The sequence below is a fragment of the Quercus suber genome, unplaced genomic scaffold (genome assembly GCF_002906115.3).
Source record: "Quercus suber isolate HL8 unplaced genomic scaffold, Cork oak 2.0 scaffold_387, whole genome shotgun sequence".
Classification (NCBI taxonomy): Eukaryota; Viridiplantae; Streptophyta; class Magnoliopsida; order Fagales; family Fagaceae; genus Quercus; species Quercus suber.
The window spans coordinates 18936-37953 of record NW_027069839.1 but is presented as its reverse complement, the minus strand read 5'-3'; the positions used below and the strand labels follow the sequence as shown (position 1 = coordinate 37953).

Genomic DNA, 19018 nt, shown 5'->3' with positions numbered 1-19018 from the left:
ATTTTCATAATGAAGCTTTCTACTTCATATCACTCGTGTACATACCTAGGACTAAAATTGAACCACATAAATATTTATATTCTTTGTGTGATTGATCATTTTGTATTTCTATTTTACATAAACTCACAGTAATTAATTACACCTTCACCTACAACAAATACATTAGTTTCAAAACTTTTGCCATCTCAACATTCTATAGACACCCTCTTCCTTATTGTATTCCAGATTTAACCATAGAAATTTTATTTGACGACGAGAGACATTTTTAATTGAACAAAAAACTGACATCTACAATAAATAAGTTCAATTTCACTCGTCATATTTCCAACTGGCTAAGACTACACTTTTGGACATACAACTAGAACTCTAAAATGAGTACATAAGAATATCAAACTAAACAGTTTCTAAAAGACTGTTTTGAATTGTCCTCAGATTACAAGTAATTGTTGTGAAGGATGGTCTATTATAAGCACCCCCATCCCATGAAAGGCAAATGAGGTCGATGAGCCCTTTAAGTTGACCATCGTCCTTAGGAAGTGTTGGCCTTAGCTTACCCTCTACAACCTCCATGGCAATCTAATGTAGAATCAAGACAAGTGTATGTCAGTAAAATGATTAATATGACTATTCATTATTGTTATCATGTTGATAACGTCCAAAGCACAAGAAAATAATGACAATAATGATAAGTCATCCTATCAGTGATCTAACACTCCTCCTTCACGTGTGGGCCACCTGAGCTGTCAATGGAAATATAATGAGAGGTAAAGTGAAGATAGAGAATTGAAGTCAGGACCTCATACTCTAATACCAAATCAATTGTTTGAATTATACTATTGTAAATTTGACAATTTTTCTATATACTTAATAAGGTAGTCTAGATAGATGAGTTGATTTACCCTGGTGGGAGTGTAATCTGTCTCAATGTATGGATATTCTCCGGTCATAATCTCATTAAGTATGATACCGAAACTATATACATCACATTTTTCATCATATGGTTCACATTTGATAACCTTTGGTGCCATGTAGACGTGTGTTCCTAAAAGGAAAATGCATATTAGTTTTAGAATTTGATTATATCGGCCCTAGCTTTGAGAATAACATCATAGAACTCTACATAATTTTAAGCTCTATGATAGTTGATAAAGCGGAAGTTCGTCAGTCAAGATTATCAGATGGAAGCAGTCTCCGGCCTTCAAGGGTGGTCACCAGTGTGGTGCCTGCCACAACACCTCCGATGCCAAAGTCAGTATAAGATGCTATTCGAGAATGAGCAATGTAAAGTAACAGAGCAAAAGAAGTCTCTTAGTGTGTATGTACTTTGTACTTGGCAATGTATGGGCCTTATATATGCCTTCATGGCCTCTAACCGTTGGTGTAGCTATGGAGGTCTTAATGCTCCTCTTGGTAATGTTTGATTCTGTGTAACGTGGCTTCAATGTGCTTCAACGGTTCATACAGTTGGCCTTGTAACCGTTCTGGGTGTAATTGTTCTGCATTGAATGGTCTTCCTGTCTTCGTCACTGATGAGGGATTTAATTTCCTCGTCCAGAGATATTTTCGTCTGTACTTCGAACGTCGTCCTCGGTAAGTGAATTCGTCAGTCCTGTCAATAGTGTAAGCGTGTAACTAGAAATTAAGTTGGATAATTAGATATTCGTTTATGTTATTCAACAAAACTAATTAGAGCGTTTGACTAATATTGATTATATAGTCTTAATAGTTTTATTACAAGGGAAATACTAACGAGTACTCTTAGGACATTGGTTAATAATCTAGAAAGTTTTGACATCACTTTTATAAGAAATGAAAAAAATTGTCAAAATATTAATTGCTTTTTTTCTTTTCTCATAAAAACTTTCTTTAACTGAAATGTTAACCAATACCCTAAGGGCACTCGTTAGCATGACCCTTATTACAATGCTCCCAAAAGGAGTATGGTGCAAAAATGATGCAGTTCTTGCCTGTTTCACCAGTGAGCGCCATCTCCTCTTCATTCAAGAACCTGGCATGACCAAAATCTGCCACTCTCATGTGCATGGAATCATCCAAGAAAATGTTGCTAGGCTTCAGGTTGCGGTGAATAACCTTAGGCTTTTGTCCATGGAGAAATTGCATTGCTTGAGCAATCTCCAATGCCCGAGCTAACCTCTCTTCAATTGGAGGAAGGGGAACCATCCTCTCTTTCCGCCTCTTACCTGGTCCATGTAGCCATTCCTTCAGTATCATGCCCAATAACTCTGTTACCACCCACCCATGCTTTGGGGGTTCAAGGCACGCGCCCATTAGATGAAGCACAAATGGATGGCGTTGCCTTGATAAGGTTTTGAGCTCTTGAGCAAAAAATGACACACCATTCCCATTCAAAGTCTGAAAATAATCAGGGTTTAGACACTTCACCGCAACATCAAGTCCATGCCAAGTTCCTCTGTAAATATCCGCAGTACTTCCCTGTCCTAGCTTTTCTTGCAATTTAATCTGTACCAATTATTTGTTATAGATGTAAAGGGTCAATCAAGAAAATCGTTTGTTAATAAGTACGTACAAGTAAATGAAGTACCAACACCATGCTCTTGTATGTGTGTTTTGAAAGAAGCTTCTATTTGAGAGACTGACCTCATTTGGATCAATGTACCATCCATTTAGCTTGGCTTGATTAATGATTGCTACTAAGTCGGAATTTTGATGCACAGGAGTTGGCATTAGAGGTAGAGGTCTAGTACTAACAATACTGGAGTAAAGAACACCTTCTTGTTGATCATCTTTGTTGTTCATTAATTACCATTCATATCATTTAACACTAAAACTTTTGCATCCATTCTCTTACATATGTTAGTCATGAAATTCATTTACAGTGGACAATTCAAAGAGAATGTTGGGAACTTTTAGTCCTCAGCAGGAGCCTTATACGAGTGAAATGGAAGAAGAAACCACCCCTTCTGGCATGTTTGCAAGAGGCACTTATTCTGCAAGAACCAAGGTAATTAAAGTAAACAAAATAATTTCAGAATTAAAAATTAAGAACAAATAAAAAAAATACTCTGCATTAATTTAGCTCTGTTGATTTTGTCTCAGTTTGTTGATGATGATGGAAAATGCTATTTGGACATTCGTTACTACTTCGAAATTCAAAAGAATTGGCCAAAACCCTCTTAAGGTCTTATCTGATATTTTACTGGCATTGGCTTGGTAGTGCTTCAAGTGATCACTTTAGTTTAGAGTGATTTTCTTCGGTATGTTGTATCTTGTACAAATGGCAAATGGGGCATCCATGTCTTAATTCCATTGAACTATACCACTGTACATGTCATGCTTCCTCCTCCTGCTCATCATTATCATCATGTTCTGCTTATCTTTTCCTCTCTATTATTTTGATATTTTGTTTTTGGATTTTGGAATATTTCTATTTTATTTTATTATGCAATTATCACTTTCCCAAGTTATATTTAATGGATCATTTCATCACATGAATATTGATGCTACCAGGTACCATCCCTTTCTTTCTTAATAAGTTAATATATTTATATACTAAGATACTTATCCCCTGTCCCACATATATTACTGCACCTTTAAATAGTGGTACCTTCTATTGAAATAAATATTTGGTTGATGTAGGTTAGTTTATTTTATAAACTGCTGTCAAGAAATTTTAAAGTTGAAATTTGATTGCAGTGTCCAAAATTTGGAAATTATTGAGCCATTTCATTCAAACCTCATTTGGAAGCTGTGTTAATGCAATTGCATTGTTTTTCTTCTAGGTTTTAAAGAAAGACATGGATGTATATCAGCTCCAGTGGTATGGTTATTGTCTGTTTAGGGCCGTTGCATGTTTGCATAAGCAGGTAAGATACTCCTACAATTGTACATTTAGAGAAGTCTCAAAAAATGCCTAGCTGTAAAGGTCTTTATTTTGTAATTGCATTGAGTGGTTCACAGAGATGTTAAGCATGGGAACTCCATCTTCTCTTGGAAGCTAAATAAAGGCTATCTCATTGATTTCAATCTTGCCATGGTTGAGTTGCTTATCTTGCTAGTGCTGCCATACTAATGTGAATTTTTAAAGCAATCATTTCACTGAATTAAAAGTTAAAACATCAAAATAGTTGATGGTGTTTCTGTCTTCATTTTTCTTTTTCACAGGATTTGCAAAGCAAGTACACTATTGGAAGTAGGCTTTGCCATTTTAATCCTTATAACTTGTCCTACATGAATCTTTGTCCACTGTATGAGTAATTTCTCTTGTTGGCTACTTAGTTATGTTCTTGAGCTCCACTGTATGAGTCAGCTTATATCTTCTTAAATGACTATATTTTATTGCTGTTTTGTTCCTTGGTTAACCATGCTGTTAGTTATACTCAATTATCATAAATATTTAGTTTCTTCAAAATTTCTCTCCTTAATTGGCCAATTCATGCATCTGTGCAGGTAAATCAAAAGCAAGTCATAATGTTTCTATTAATCAAGTCATAATGGTTGAGGGCAAAGCTTGGTCTAGAACAGCAATTCTGAACAGGCCTTTGGTTCTCAATTGTCTTAGTACTGCAATGGTGTGTGTCTTTTACTGGATATTCTTTGTTACTCAGTGTGCGCGTTTGTGTTTTTGGCTATTGGGTTGGCACCCAATTTGTAAAGATTGGCTTAGTTGAAAGATTTGTTTTATGGGTCTTTGTTTTTATGGTGTTTGGTTGAGAATCATTATGTTTAATTGGGTTTACTCCAATTGTGTAATATCCCGTATCTGTGTTATTATATACCCTCCATTTGGTTCAATTGAAAACATTACTTGGGTTATTGTTTTTATGGTGTTAAATTGACAACTATTATCAAGCATAGTTATATGGCTTGAGTTTGCTCCGAGTAAACCTAGAGACACAACCAAATTTACAACTGGTTGAGGTGGCAAATTATGATTTGTACATTACAATTTGCAAACTCAATTGTTGTGAACAAAGTTGTGGACTTTATTATGCAAGTAGACTTATTGTTTCCCTCTTTACTCTCTAGTGTTAATTTGTAGTAATTTTTTTTTTTTTTTTGTGTATAAATAAATAAATATATATATATATATATATATTTGTGTTTATGGTTTTTTTTTTTTTTTAACAAAATAAAATCTTATTTTGAGGGTCAAGAGGTCCCTTAAATAACATTTTTTTTTTTTATTTTTTTTTATTTTTTTTTATCAAGGGTTGTAAATGTAAAACTTTTAAACCTTGGTAAAAGGTTATTTAAGGGTCTCTTGACCCTCAAAATAAGATTAGAGCACTTGTTTTGAGGGCCACGAAGGCCTTCAAAATTTCATTTTCGATGGTACAAATTTCAAAAGTTATCAAGGGTCAATTGGACTCCTTAAAATAATTTTTCTCAAGGTTTTTTAATATCTTTTTCAAGGGTTTTGACCCTTAAAAAAAGTCAAATTTGTTGTAGTGAGTCTCCCACACTGGAGCAATTGTTCTGTTAGCAACTATAATGGTTCCTCCTCCAATCTCAGCACAAAAATGCTTCCCAGTTGTTACTGATTTGAACTGAAGCCCTGTTCCATCCTAGTAAAAATAACAAAAAGACAAAAAGCTTGAAACTTCCAAGAAAGATGTTGACAAATAATGAGAACTGTAAAAAGTGCAAAGCAGTGTTGCATGCCTCAAGCCACACAGGTAGCTAGTGGTGTAGCAGTGGCTAATGAGGGATGCACTAGCCAAGCCACAAGAGTAGCAGGCAGTGCAATAATTGCTGATGCTAGGTGCATTGGTCAAGCCATGAAGGCAGCAAGTAATGCAGCATTTGTTGAAGAGGTGTGCACTACTCAGACCACAAGGCTTGCATCAAGGGACTCAATTAACTTAGCAGTCTTGGAATTACTTGAGGTCATGCCACATCATGAGTTCTTCATCTAGGATTGTTGAAGGAGTCAGTTCCACAAATCCATGAGTTAGTTACTCAAGCTTGCCACGTGTACAGTTTCCAAAATATTCAAATAACTGATTTTGGCACCAATTATAGAGTTGGTTATATTTTTCTGTGTATATAAACAGAGCACCTTGTATGTATTCATTCATTCAGGTCATTTTCTTGTAATTGACTCTCAATCAATGAAATTCTCTCAATTCTATTTAGCCTTTCTAGTTTTTACAAGAACTAATAAGAGTGAAAAATGGACAATCATTAAGCGTTACTTAATATAGCTATATGTACAAACCAAAAAGCCACTGTTGGGGATGCCATCAAAGAGAAAAGGTGTAACTCCTCCTTCTATGACCAGCCAACCTCCTAGATTAAACTGCTTCAATTTTCAAGCTAGAAACAGAACAAATAGGCAAGAGAACAACTATGCTTAGTAGCAATATTCTTGAATTGATCGTGATAAGCCAAGAATATATTAACCTCTTGTGATGAATTAACCAATTAATTAGTCAAGTTAATTAATTAATTCAATTAGCATGCAATAAGCATGGTAGCCTAAACAAATCACTAACTAAGTTAAAATGCAGCGGAAAATAAATTGGCACAATGATTTGTTTATGAATGGGGAAAACCTACACAATAAAAACTCTACCAAATGATTTTAAGGTCACAACTTCTGAGAATTCCCTCATGAACTTACCTATTCCCTCTCCCTCTAATGATCTTCTTAAGCTCTCAATGAAGTTCTGAACTTCTGAATTTTTAGTTTCTAAATGAGGAACTAAACTTTTCAACCTTTAGCTCACAAATGCCCTTCATAAGTCTTTATACATCCTCCAGCAAAAGATCCCAACAACATAGCTATACACACTACAGCACTATTACCCCCTCTTATACTCATTCTCTCACTCTCCATATTCAAAAAATACACATATCTTACTGCTCCTATCTCCAAATACCTAAACATATCTCCATACTCTTCTCTTACAAAATCTTTCCTCTTGGAAAACAATCTCTACAACTTCCCTATCGGTTATAATCTCATATTTTTACTATCTTTAACCTTCATATCTCTCATACTTCTATATATCATACATATTACAAATATTACATTCCACAAAACATCTATATCTTTTACCATCTCCACACTTCTCAAGAGATATCAAACACTCATACTAAAAGCCCTTCTCATGGAAGGCATAAATTTCTAATGCTAAAACCCTTATCCTAGAAAGCACCAAGATCTCGTATCAAAGCCCTTCTCATGGAAGGCACAAATTCATCTTACATAAAACCTTTTTCTTAGAAGGCACAAATACTCCATACAAAAGCCCTTCTTATGGAAGACAACACTATTCATAACTTTACAACAACTTAAAAGGGCATTGTTAAGGGAAAAACTCATTTAAGTGTATAATAAGAGGGGCAAGCTTAACCAGTCCCTACACACAGCTGGACATACTCTCTCTCCCTCCGGTTGCACCCATTTTTCCTCCTTAATTTGAAGTTATCATGGCAAACTGCCTCTCTACTGCTAGGGTCACTCTACTGAGATATTATCAACTCACAGAAGCAGTACAACTGAGGCTACAAACCATACAAAAATAAGTGACTTTACTTCCATATTTTTACATATACATTATTGAGTACATGATTACTTTGCATTTAAATACATATTACTTTATTCCAACTACTATTACAGCTATTAACCAAGGGTTAAACTCATTTAAATGCATGATAAAAGGAGCAAGCTTAATTAGCCTCTACCGATGGCATTCTATTGGAATCCAGCAGCTCACGATGCTACATAGTTGAAGCTATAAACCATACAAAGATAAGAGACTTTGCTTCCACATCTTTAAATTTACATCATTGAGTACATGATTACTTTATCTCTAAATAAATACTACTCTATTTAAACTGTTATTACAACTACTAATCAAAGCTATCATATTAAACACATATTATATATTTATTTAACCATTATCATGATTCTTAGACTTTGGTTTTAATAGTTTTGTAGGCTTAAAAATACGCCAGTAGCCATTAGACCACATGGCCCAATGTCGAGTTCCAGATGCAACTTCCCAAATAAAACCCGGGCCTAGTAAGGTCATCCCTCCAACGGACCACATGTGACTGGACAACCGAAAAAGACCCCCCCGAACACCACCTTAATTCTAAACTAAAGTTTGATATAGCCATTCTTGATCATCCACTCCAAACTCCAATGGTTATTGACATTTTTAAGAGCCCAATAAGCCCATCCAAATGTTGCTCGCCCATAAACATCTAGTTGGGCCTCGGCAAATTTTTGGTATTCTTCTTTTGTTGCTCCATTAACTTTCCACTCAGCTACCCATTCGCCTGCAAACAACGACTAGTTCATATTAATCCATTGACAAGTAGTTTAGATTTTTTTTGTTTTTTTTTTTTGTTTTATGGTGTTAAATATTTTAGAATTCCTTGGTTTTGATTTGGGATTGTAGAAAATAGAAAAAGATGGCATTTATTAATGGAATGGTTATTATTTAGACATACCAATCAAAATACGGGGTCCATTTGATGTTGTGACATGATTCAACTGCGAGGCCCTGTTGGTGTGAACGAAATCAATGTTCTGCTGAACAGTCATGCTGTCAAATTCGCTGGAGAAGAGGTTGTAATAATGGACATCTATGACTGATCTCATGAAGCCACTAGCAAGAGACAAAAACTCCCTCGGGTCGGCCGGTCCTAACCGGTTAGACAACACCACATAAGCATTGGAGTGCTTGCGCACGGCTTCATAACCAGCCTTGTAGTACTTGTTTAGGCTCTCTTGTGATGCTCCAGGTGCTCGAGGTTCATTGATGAGTTCAACTGCATAAAGGCTTGGGTTCTTTGCATACCTATATGTGTCACAAATATCGAGTCCATTATAGACTTATAGTGACATAAACTTAGCTATATATTGTTATATGTTAGAATACATGGGTGATGTATAATATGGTATAAATGGTTTCATATTATGTACCTCGCAGTTAGGAATTCTATGATATCAACTGTTTGTTGAATATTTTCATCTGTTTTGCCCCATTCTTGAGAGCCGTCTCTAGAAGAGCTGTGTTCCCAGCCATTTTGAGAACCAGGTGCTGCATGAAGATCAATTATAATCTTCACGCCATATTTCCTACAAGCACAACAGTATTGAACACAAGTTTAGTGGTTTTGAGTTTAATTGTCTTGAATCTTGTGAGAGAGAGAGAGAGAGTAGAACTTTAGGTGTCTTTGCCTAGCGCTAAGTTAGAAAAATTTATAGGAAAATGCAAAGATATATACTACAAATCTTACCACATAAACTTTACAAATTAATGTGGCAATATTTCAATGACATAATAAATAAAATTTTGAATTACTATTTTTTTTTGTGAATGATGATATATCAATTTGTAAACACCATGTGGTAAAATTACTCTAACTTAAAATATGAGAGAGTGAATTTTCAAGCTTTGTGAACATTGTACCAGATTATTAAGGATGTTGGTTCTTGGTTTATTAAGTAGTGGAGAGAATGTATTCTTTTGAGGTGGGTTTGAGAGTTAATATCATATTAAATTATTTTATGTGTAAATTGTTAAACATTTGTGTTAGGTTCTAAGACTTTAGGAACTAAATGTATTAGAACTTCAATTTGTAATGTGTTGGCAAACAATGATCAAAACTTAGAGTCTAGATTTAAGCTACTTAAAGTATGTTTATTTGTAAAGTTGGAATCGAGTGATTGCAGGATTTATTATTCTAAATTTGCAAGGCTCAATCAATCAAATCTTGTGCAGATTAATTTTCTACAGAATTTTCCAACTCAACTCAAGCCCGGTTTAAAGTGTAGGGTTTTATGTTGTACTCAAAGTATAAAAGGAAAAACCTTAGCTACATTTTAGAAGTCTTTGATATGCTGTGTGTCGAATCTCTTATGAGATCTAGAGGTGTTTACCTTCATACACACTTAAGGTTATCAAGATCAAGATTCATATCAAGAACTTAGTAATCGCTTTAGTTGCTGCATAAAGAATTTAAAAAAAGATTTGAAAACTATTAGTGGAGTCTCAAAGTTACAAGTGGGAGTACTTATGGTTGAAGTGGATCAAGGAAAGAAGTAGTTCGTAAATTTGGAGCTGTCATGTGGTCGTGGTAGTAAGTTTTCTACTCAAGATAGCAATAGGATGTTAGTGGTCTAAATCTTATTGTACAAATTTCTATTCTTTCATAGTGAATCTGTTTTACCTTGAGGATAGTTAGGTTAAATCATTACCAGATTTTTTACCGGTTTGGTTTTCCTGGGTTATCATATCGTGTGTTCTTTATATTTCTACACTGCTTTACATAATATGATTTGATTGTGTTAACCAAGATCTAAATAATTTATCTAAGTAATCACTTTGCTAAATAACTAGGTTAAACAACTTGTGTTTTAAGAGATCTAAAAACGTGCAATTTGTTATCATATATGGTGAGTTGCTCATGTGATAATATCATCCATATAAAACAATATCACCTATAAAAAAATATTTAAAAAAAAAAAAACAATATCACATAGAGATTTTGTGTCACACTCTAAAACTACAAAGGATTTAGTGTTACACAATTGGTTTACATATAAAACAAAGTGTCACATCCAAAATTTTAATAGGTTCTATGTTTTAAGAATCCATTTTAAAGTGCCTATCATGATTAATAAAAATATAATGTTTTCATTTCTTTTTCCTTTTTTAATAAATGAGGCTGTATGCCTGTATCAGTTGGGTTGGGTTTTCATATCTTATCTTTGTGGTTGAATGCAGTTTGGGGCTAATCAAAACACTACAATTTTTTTTGGTTATATGAACCATTTGATTGACCTTTACCTAGTGGGCCTGCCCAATCTGCTGTCTTGTTTTCTAATTGCAATTTTTCATGCATGACCATGAAAAAAACACACACACGACACAACTAAATAATACTAATAAAAAGCTCTCACTGATTGGCAGATTTGTTTGGATGTAAGTATACATACTTAGCCCACAAGAAGGCGTTGTCCAACGCTTGCAATGATCCCTCAACGTAGGGCTTGGGCGTTGGATTGCTTGCTATCCACCAACCAACAGGAATTCTCACAGCGTTCAATCCGTTTGTTGATATGAACTTGAAGTCATCCTCAACTATGAATGTGTTCCAATGGTTCTGAGATTCATACCATCAATTTATCATACAAATCCAAATTATGGACATTGTGTAATAGATTGTGATGTAGCATAATGTTAAGAGTGTGACTCTTAGATATTTCATGATATGGATGGAACTTAAGACTTTTAGGTGTACGAAACGTCTTTCAAATCCATTAAACACACTACCTAAGTGTCTTTGAACTAACATTATAGAAGTCTCTTTATTTACTTTAAAATGGACATTAATTCATTTCATCATTAAGATTTCAATTTTAATGTCTAAGAGTGTACTTAACAACTTACATGCTTCCTAGGTAAGTTAGTGGAAATATCCAAGGAATAATACAAGATTAATATGATTTGCAAACATTGACACGAAAAAATAATGGCAGCAGATATTTAGCCTTTTGGATCCATTCAAACTTATCTACAATTTAATTTAAAATTCATTACCACGAAGGGGGAAAAAAGTTGAAGGTGAAATGTGAAAGGCACTCTGAATGGTACACTATTTCTATTCGTAGAACAGTGTTTAAATTTGGTGGAAAGTTTTCCTTTCCAAAAAAAAATTGATTTGGTGGAAATTTTAATACAATATTTTTATGGAAATTCCGGTGAGAATTAACTTGTTTTCAATAGCACTAGTAAACATTTACAATGTATTAAGTTGGTAAGTTATGATTAGTGTAAAATCACTTTTGTTTGAAAAATGCCTCAAATTCCTATTATGACTTGATAAGTTATTAGGGTTTTCTTGGTGAAAGAAAGAAAATTAATTTGATTAATTTTTGAATTTATTGGTGTAGAAGAAAAATGATTTTCTTTGGTGTAGAAGAAAAATGTATCCCTTATGAAAGAAGTATTATATTGCTTGTACACCGAGTACAAAATGTTAAGTCATATATAGACAATATGGGAGAGATCGACCAATACCACTCATTTGAAGAATCTTTTATGACCTTTGAGAAATCATTAAGTGTAAACAATAACATGACTTAAGAGTCACTTTGACATAGGGGTGTGTTCGGTTCGGTTTCGGTCGGTTTGTATGAGTATGGCCAACCGAAACCGAATATTTCGGTTTGTGAAATTCTCAACCGAAACCGACCGAAATGGCTGGAAAATCATCGGTTTCAGTGTATTTCGGTTTCAGTCGGTTTCGGTCGGTTTTCGGTTTTCCAAAGAGAGGGTTATTGAGATTTTCAAAACCACTCTTTCAAACGATAAAGCAAAAACCAAAGCATACAAAATCACACTCAAAATCGATAAAAACCACAAGCTCAAAACTTTTCACACAGATAATTTATTTTCTAAGAAACAAACAAAGAAAAAAAATTAACAAACCCACAGATAATTTATTTTCTAAGAAGCAAACAAAGAAAAAAAATTAACAAACCCAGTAAATATTAACAAACCTAGAAACCCAAAAAATATTAACAAACCCAAAAAAAATTAACAAACCCATAAAAAATAACAAACCCAGAAAATCCCTTTGCTTTCCCATGTTTTCTCACCACCCAAACACCAAGCACCAAGCAAAGTAGCAAACACAAAACCCAAAAAAAAAAAAAAAAAGAGAGAGAACGGCGAAGCCGCGTACCGGCGAAGATAGCAAACAAACCCAGAAAATAACAGCGAAGCAGCGTACCGGTGGGTTTTTTTCGGTTTCCTTATCAATTATTTTCTAAGAAAGCAAACAAAGAAAAAAAATTAACAAACCCAGAAAATATTAACATACCCAAAATAAATTAACAAACAAAGAATCCCTTTGCTTTCCCACATTTTCTCACCACCCAAACACCAAGTACCAAGCAAAGTAGCAAACACAAAACCAAAAAAAAAAAATGAGAGAGAGAACGATGAAGCAGCGTACCGGCAAAGAAGTGTACTGAAGCAGCGTGATAGAGAGAGAAAAATGGCGGCGTGATGGAGAGAGAGAGAAACGGAGGCATGATAGTATGACAGAAAGAGAGAGATGGGGAGAAAGAGAATGACTGGAGAGGGAAAGAGGAGAAGAGAACGGCTGTTGTTGAAGGCTTGAAATGAGAGACAAGTGCTGAAAATAGGGTTATAAAGCAAACCCCAAAACGACGTAGTTTTGGTAATAAAGAGAGGAAAAATAAAAAGGCTATTACCAAGGGTCGAACCTGGGATGACTGAAAAACAAGCGCGTGTCCTTACCGCTAGGACACCTGGAACTTTGTTGAAATAATTTGTACAAATTACTATTTAATATATTTCGGTTCGGTTCGGTCGATTCGGTGTATTAGAATTTGCCACCGAAAACTGAACTGAAATTTTCGGTTTTTTATATAATAAAACCGAAACCGAATCGAATCGAAACTGAACCGAAATTTTTGCATCGGTTCAGTCAGTTTGAAGCGGTTTTTTCGGTTCGTCGGTTTTTTGCACACCCCTACTTTGACAAGATGTTGTGAACTTTATGGATCCATAATCCGATGGTAAATTGTGATAAAATGCTTCTTGCCTAGATTAAATATACCACAATTACAAGATGCACTAATAAAATTACAATAATGATAGAGATACATTTTAATTTTACAACATGCTAATATGATCGACGATAAGTGATAGACATATTTTGCCACTCATATTTATACTGATCTACTAATTTTTTTAATAAGGAACCTACCATTTTTAATTGACCACTTAATCGATCGCATTAATAAATTATTAAAAAAAAGGTGAAAAATTAGGCATGTATGCAGTATTGTTGATAAAGTTATGGGCAGTAGAAAAGGAAAATATTCTCACACGAGTGAAGATTTGTTTAAGTGAAGGTTCTTTTCATAATTTCATTTTTATACTGTGTGTAAACTATAAAGACAAGAAGGAATCAATAATTGTGTCAATTCATTAGTACGCTTTAGTTTTTTAAGTCTTACCCGCATAATTTGTGGGGCTCTCTGTGGTCCATAACCATTAGTCACTTGAAACTCGCCTTGTAACCCTCCAGAATTTTTCATCACAAAAACTGAGGGATCATTGTCTCCCCATTCGCTATTCTCTGCAAAATCTGAAGTCACCAGCACTTCTGACTTCGCCTGCACAAGTTCATAGTAAAATACGTTACTAAACCTTTTTTACAAACATCTCTCTATTGCTTATATAACAAGCTCTAGTATTTGGTAATGACTAGCAGCCAATAATTAAGAGCTTTAATTTTACATAGCTTGACAAAATGAATAAAATTATTATAGGCCACTACTTTTGATTAGACCCCATCAATTTCTTATAATAGAGCTTGATAATGATTTGGCAAGCAACATCATAATCATGCAATCTATTTGGTCATTTACATTTTATCAAATAATTCAAACGATAAGCACCAGAATTACTAGAGTGCAGTCTATTTGGCCATTTACAGTCTATTTGGTCATTTTCACTTGAGTATGACCCATGACAAGAAAGCCTTTGTAGTCCAACTTTACTCAGAAGCCATTTAGAAAACTGAGGCTTATTTTTCTGCATTAGAAGCTACTATTTATCTTGCTTGCCTAAAGTAAAAAAAGAAAACAGGATAGCACAGAACAAAAACAAGAAATTAAGCAAGATTACCTGTAAGAAGAATCCATTGGGTGCTCTGATTCGAACACGGCTTTTATCATCAGACTTTCTTACAATCTCAAATGTCTCAGACTTACCAGGCGTGGTTGAAACAGCTACCACATCAATCCCATCCCCATTGTTGTTCAGCCCCACAAACTGCTTATTGGAGACTCTGAATTGGAAAGTTGTCTCATTGAGCCTCCACAACTACACAAAGCAAAGAACACCATATATATTATATGTATTCATATCAATGAAGCAAAGGTCTTTATTTACTTGAAATTCCAAATCATAACCATTTAATTTACTTAGGCAATTAAACTTACACTAAAAGTCTCCCACCCTGAAGCAGCTGTTCTGTTAGCAACTATAATGGTTCCTCCTCCAGACTCAGCACAAAGATACTTCCCAGTTGTTACTGATTTGAACTGAAGCCCAGTTCCATCCTAGAAAAATAACAAAAAGACAGAAAGCTTGACACTTCCAATAAAGATTTGACAAATAATGAGAACTGATAAGAGTAAAAAAAAGGACAATCATTAATTACTAAGTGTTAATACAGCCATATATACAAACCAAAAAGTCATTGTTGGGGATGCCATCAAAGAGAGAAGGTTTAATCCATCCTTCTGTGACCAGCCAACCTCCCAGATTTACTGCTTTTATTCTTAAGCTTGAATTGTTCATCTCTTGAGAAACAGAACAAATAGGCAAGAGAACAACTATGCTTAGCAGCAATATTCTTGAATTGATCGCCATTTGTACGTAGTTATGTTGTTTTCTCATTCGTATATCTTATTCATATATCAGTTTCTATAATCTTTATGGGTTGCAGCCTGCAGGTATATATATGAAAGGATGTCCACAGGTGGATAAGAAAACACAGCAAAATTAAGTCCGCACATCTATTTGCTTCTCTGTATAGCACTAGCAGAGTCAGCATCTTTAAACTTTGACCAGCAAGGAGTTGACTGTACATCGTATACTTGTTTGAAGATTAAATTATAGCACAGTTCGACTCATGCTTTTGTACCTGTAGCATTGCTCTTCGTACCTGTAGTTTACTCTTCCATAATACCATCCTTATTAGTAGTCTTCATTCAGTTAATCCACGCAAGTAGTCTTCATTCAGTTAATCCACGCAAGAATGTTTTTTTTTTTTAAATAGCAATTTACCATCGGATAGTGTAGTCCACGTCAAAATTCACAACATCTTGTCAAAGTGGCTCCAATCAGCAAGCTATTTTTTAAACTTGAATGATTTCTTGAGCGTCGTTAACGGTTCAGTGGTACGTCACTGGTACCGTTTCCATCTATCTCATATAAGGAGAAATTAGAATCAATTCTCCGCCCCACGCGTTAAAAGCGATGATTTCTAGAGCGTCGTTAATGGTTCAGTGGTACCGTTTCTATCTATCTCATATAAGGAGAAACTAGAATCAAATCTCCACCCCACGCGTTAAAAGCAATGATTTCTAGAAAGTCGGCTCACAATTTCTCCTCTGTTTTATTTATTTATGGCATTGCCCATGATTTGGTGAGCTTGAGAATGATGTCTTTTCTGACAGACAATGAAAGACTTCTGATTTCGAGTAAATCAAGCATGTCAAGAGCATTAGCATCAAGGAATTCTAATTCTACTCTATTTTGTCATTCTAAAAAATTATTTTATTATTATACCATCTCATTTTATAATATTTTCAGCATCCCAAACTTTTATTTTTCTATTCTACTCATTAAAATAATATATCTACACAATAAAATATATTTTTTCTTTTTTCTTTTTTTTCCAATCACCAGCATCAGAGAATTTCTCCACCTTCCCTCAACCTCTACACCATGCCTCCACTACCCAGTCACCACCACCGCACCTCCACCACGCCCACCACGCCACCACTGCCCACCAAAACCCCACCAGAACAAAAACCCATATTAAAAAAAATAAAATAAAAATAAAAAAACCCACCCTGTAACCCACGCCGACCAAAACGCAAAACCCAGACCTTGCCGACCAAGCACGACACAGCAACCCACGGTCAAACACAGCAACCCACCCTCTCCGATTCAAACCTCTATCAAACCCATCAGAGCCATCTCCAGCAACCCCCACCCTCTCCAATTCAAACCTTTGTCAAACCCATCAGAGCCATCTCCAGCACAACAAGCCCATCGATCCACACCGATCCAAACCTACCATCAACCAATCCCAACCCACCACCATGCCCAAATCAAACCACGAACCCACCACGACCACGAGCCATCTCCAGCACACCCAACCCACCACCACGCTGATCCAAGCCCACCATCTCTGATGCAAGCCTTGAACGAGAAAGAGAGATGTGAGATGAGAGAAAGAGAGACGGAGAGATGGAGTGGGAGACGGAGAGATAGAGTGGGAGTGAGAGGGAGAGAGGACTGAAGGAGAGATGGAATAAAAAATTACTTATTCAGTTTAGAATTGTGCAATTCTAAAGGTAGAATTGTACTGTAGCAAGAATTGCAAAAAATTTGTAATTCTTGCCTTTAGCATTTCCTGATGCAGCAGATTTTAAGGGTTGAAATGCTAAAAACACCTTAGATATAGCATTAGCATTCTCCAATGCTAATGCTCTTAGCCTTCATTTGTATATTGATCATTCAAACTGATCATTGTCAAATAAGAAAAAAATGAGATTAGGAAATTGGTAGTTTGCACATATAATATAAGTGATCCCTAGATTTGAAAATCCAAATTAAGTCTCTCATAGTGTGCCTATTCCTTCTCATAAAGTAATTGAATTTAATCTCATAAGGATGTGGTCAACTCAAGTATAAAACAAAAAGTAAGAGCATTCCCATCAAACATCTTAAAAGTTTTAGCATTTAGCATCTAAAACACCAACTTTATAACATAGAACACATCACTTTACAATATCTCTTATATCAAAACTATTTCTTTTTTTAACACTTTATTTAAATATTATTTCTTTGTCATTTTTTATTCTTCCACTCTCTCTCTGTCTCTCTCTCTCTCCTCTGTCTCTCTCTTTCTCAACCCAGCACCGTGGACCACCACATCTACCCACCCATACCACAGCCACCCACCATCGCCGCCACCAACAACCAACTAGATCCACCGCAACCACAAAAAAATAAAAAAATAAAAATTACCCTCCACATCCACCCACCATTGCTGCCACCATCCAGATCCACCACAACCACAAACAACAGCACAGAGACAGAGATAGAGAGAGAGAGAGAAAAAAATCCTCCACATCCAAAGCCACCGAATCAACCTAGACCCACAAATCAACTCAGCACCCAGACTTCTCGACCTTCAACCACTACCTCTCCCTCACGCACCTCGCCGACAAGATCAATAGCCACACCACCATCCACCCACCACATCCCTTCCCTCCACGTCGACCCACCACATCTTGGACACATCTGTTTGTACGACTGTTTACCCTGAGCAAAGCCAAAATCTTGGACACGACTTCACCCATCAACCTCTTCTTTAGGTTGAAGTCATCACAGGACATCCAATTTCGTCGAGGATTTTCGAAACGTGAAGGTGGAGCTTGCAGCATCTGTCATCGAAGAGCTTCAATTCGCGGTGGAGGTGGTAGTCTAGAAGGTGAAAACGAGAGTGTATGGTGGTCTGAGAATGAGAAAGAGAAAGAGAGAGGAAAGCAGGGGTCTGAGAAGGACAAAGAGAAAGAGAGAGAGGGAGAAGAAAGGCACGGACTGTAGGGATGGCAATGGGGCAAGGCAGGGCTGAAGGATGGAATTTTCACCCCTGCCTCGCATGACGGGGAAAATTTCTTACCCCATCCCCGCCCCTTAAGGCCCCGCAAAGACCCGTGAAGCCCCGCGACAATGTCGTTAAACAATTAAACTATATTTAGCAACGTCATTAAACAATTAAATTAAAAATCATAGCACCCGCAACACACACACAAATGGGTATTCATATTTTTTTGATACCGGGTATTCATATTTCATTGTCCTAAAAAACACTAAAACAAATCTCCTTTATACTAAGTAGTGTGCATTATTTAATTCCTCCCATTTTGTGACTATTTCATAGAGAATGGGACAAAGTCTCAAACCTGTACCTTATATTTTTTAATAAAAATACAGAAAACAAAATTAAATAGTACATAATTTTTGTGTGGAGAACGAGAACAAACAGCTAGAGCTAGTACATGATTGATGCCATCATATCAACAATCAAACCAATAGGGAAACATATTCCTCATCATCTTGTTCTCCAAAAATTGAAAAAAAAAAAAAAAAAAAAAAAAAAAAAAAAAAAAAAAAAAAAAAAAAAAAAAAAAAAAAAAAAAAAAAAAAAAAAAAAAAAAAAAAAAAATAAA

The 19018-nt window shown here is 35.4% G+C and overlaps 3 protein-coding genes and 1 non-coding gene across 5 annotated transcripts; 1 reads left to right on the top strand and 3 right to left on the bottom strand.

Annotated features, from left to right (window-relative positions):
• Nucleotides 1-393: 393 nt before the first annotated feature.
• LOC112008588 (serine/threonine-protein kinase STY46) lies at nt 394-2778 on the bottom strand. The gene is made up of 4 exons (XM_024040926.1): nt 2620-2778; nt 1956-2481; nt 900-1042; nt 394-576 (listed from the first exon to the last, which is right to left on the bottom strand). Exons 1-4 carry the CDS (start codon nt 2776-2778, stop codon nt 394-396), a joined length of 1011 nt encoding a protein of 336 aa, XP_023896694.1.
• A 9-nt stretch (nt 2779-2787) lies between these two features.
• On the top strand, nt 2788-4801 carry LOC136061031 (rho GDP-dissociation inhibitor 1-like). 2 transcript variants are annotated; one of them, XM_065760923.1, is made up of 3 exons: nt 2788-2983; nt 3762-3845; nt 4429-4801. In XM_065760923.1, exons 1-3 carry the CDS (start codon nt 2876-2878, stop codon nt 4471-4473), a joined length of 237 nt encoding a protein of 78 aa, XP_065616995.1. In that variant the 5' UTR covers nt 2788-2875; the 3' UTR covers nt 4474-4801. The 2 variants fall into 2 exon arrangements, 1 of the variants encoding a protein (XP_065616995.1); XR_010623976.1 differs by lacking the exons at nt 3762-3845; nt 4429-4801 and adding an exon at nt 3079-3614.
• Nucleotides 4802-7715: 2914 nt separating this feature from the next.
• Nucleotides 7716-15545, bottom strand: LOC112038099 (probable glucan 1,3-beta-glucosidase A). The gene is made up of 8 exons (XM_024070926.2): nt 15237-15545; nt 14987-15106; nt 14670-14867; nt 13997-14155; nt 10940-11106; nt 8921-9076; nt 8446-8795; nt 7716-8271 (listed from the first exon to the last, which is right to left on the bottom strand). Exons 1-8 carry the CDS (start codon nt 15444-15446, stop codon nt 8090-8092), a joined length of 1542 nt encoding a protein of 513 aa, XP_023926694.1. The 5' UTR covers nt 15447-15545; the 3' UTR covers nt 7716-8089.
• A 3279-nt stretch (nt 15546-18824) lies between these two features.
• Nucleotides 18825-18911, bottom strand: LOC112038104 (small nucleolar RNA Z102/R77). The gene has a single exon (XR_002885805.1). It is a non-coding gene; the product is annotated as a small nucleolar RNA Z102/R77 (small nucleolar RNA).
• Nucleotides 18912-19018: the final 107 nt, after the last annotated feature.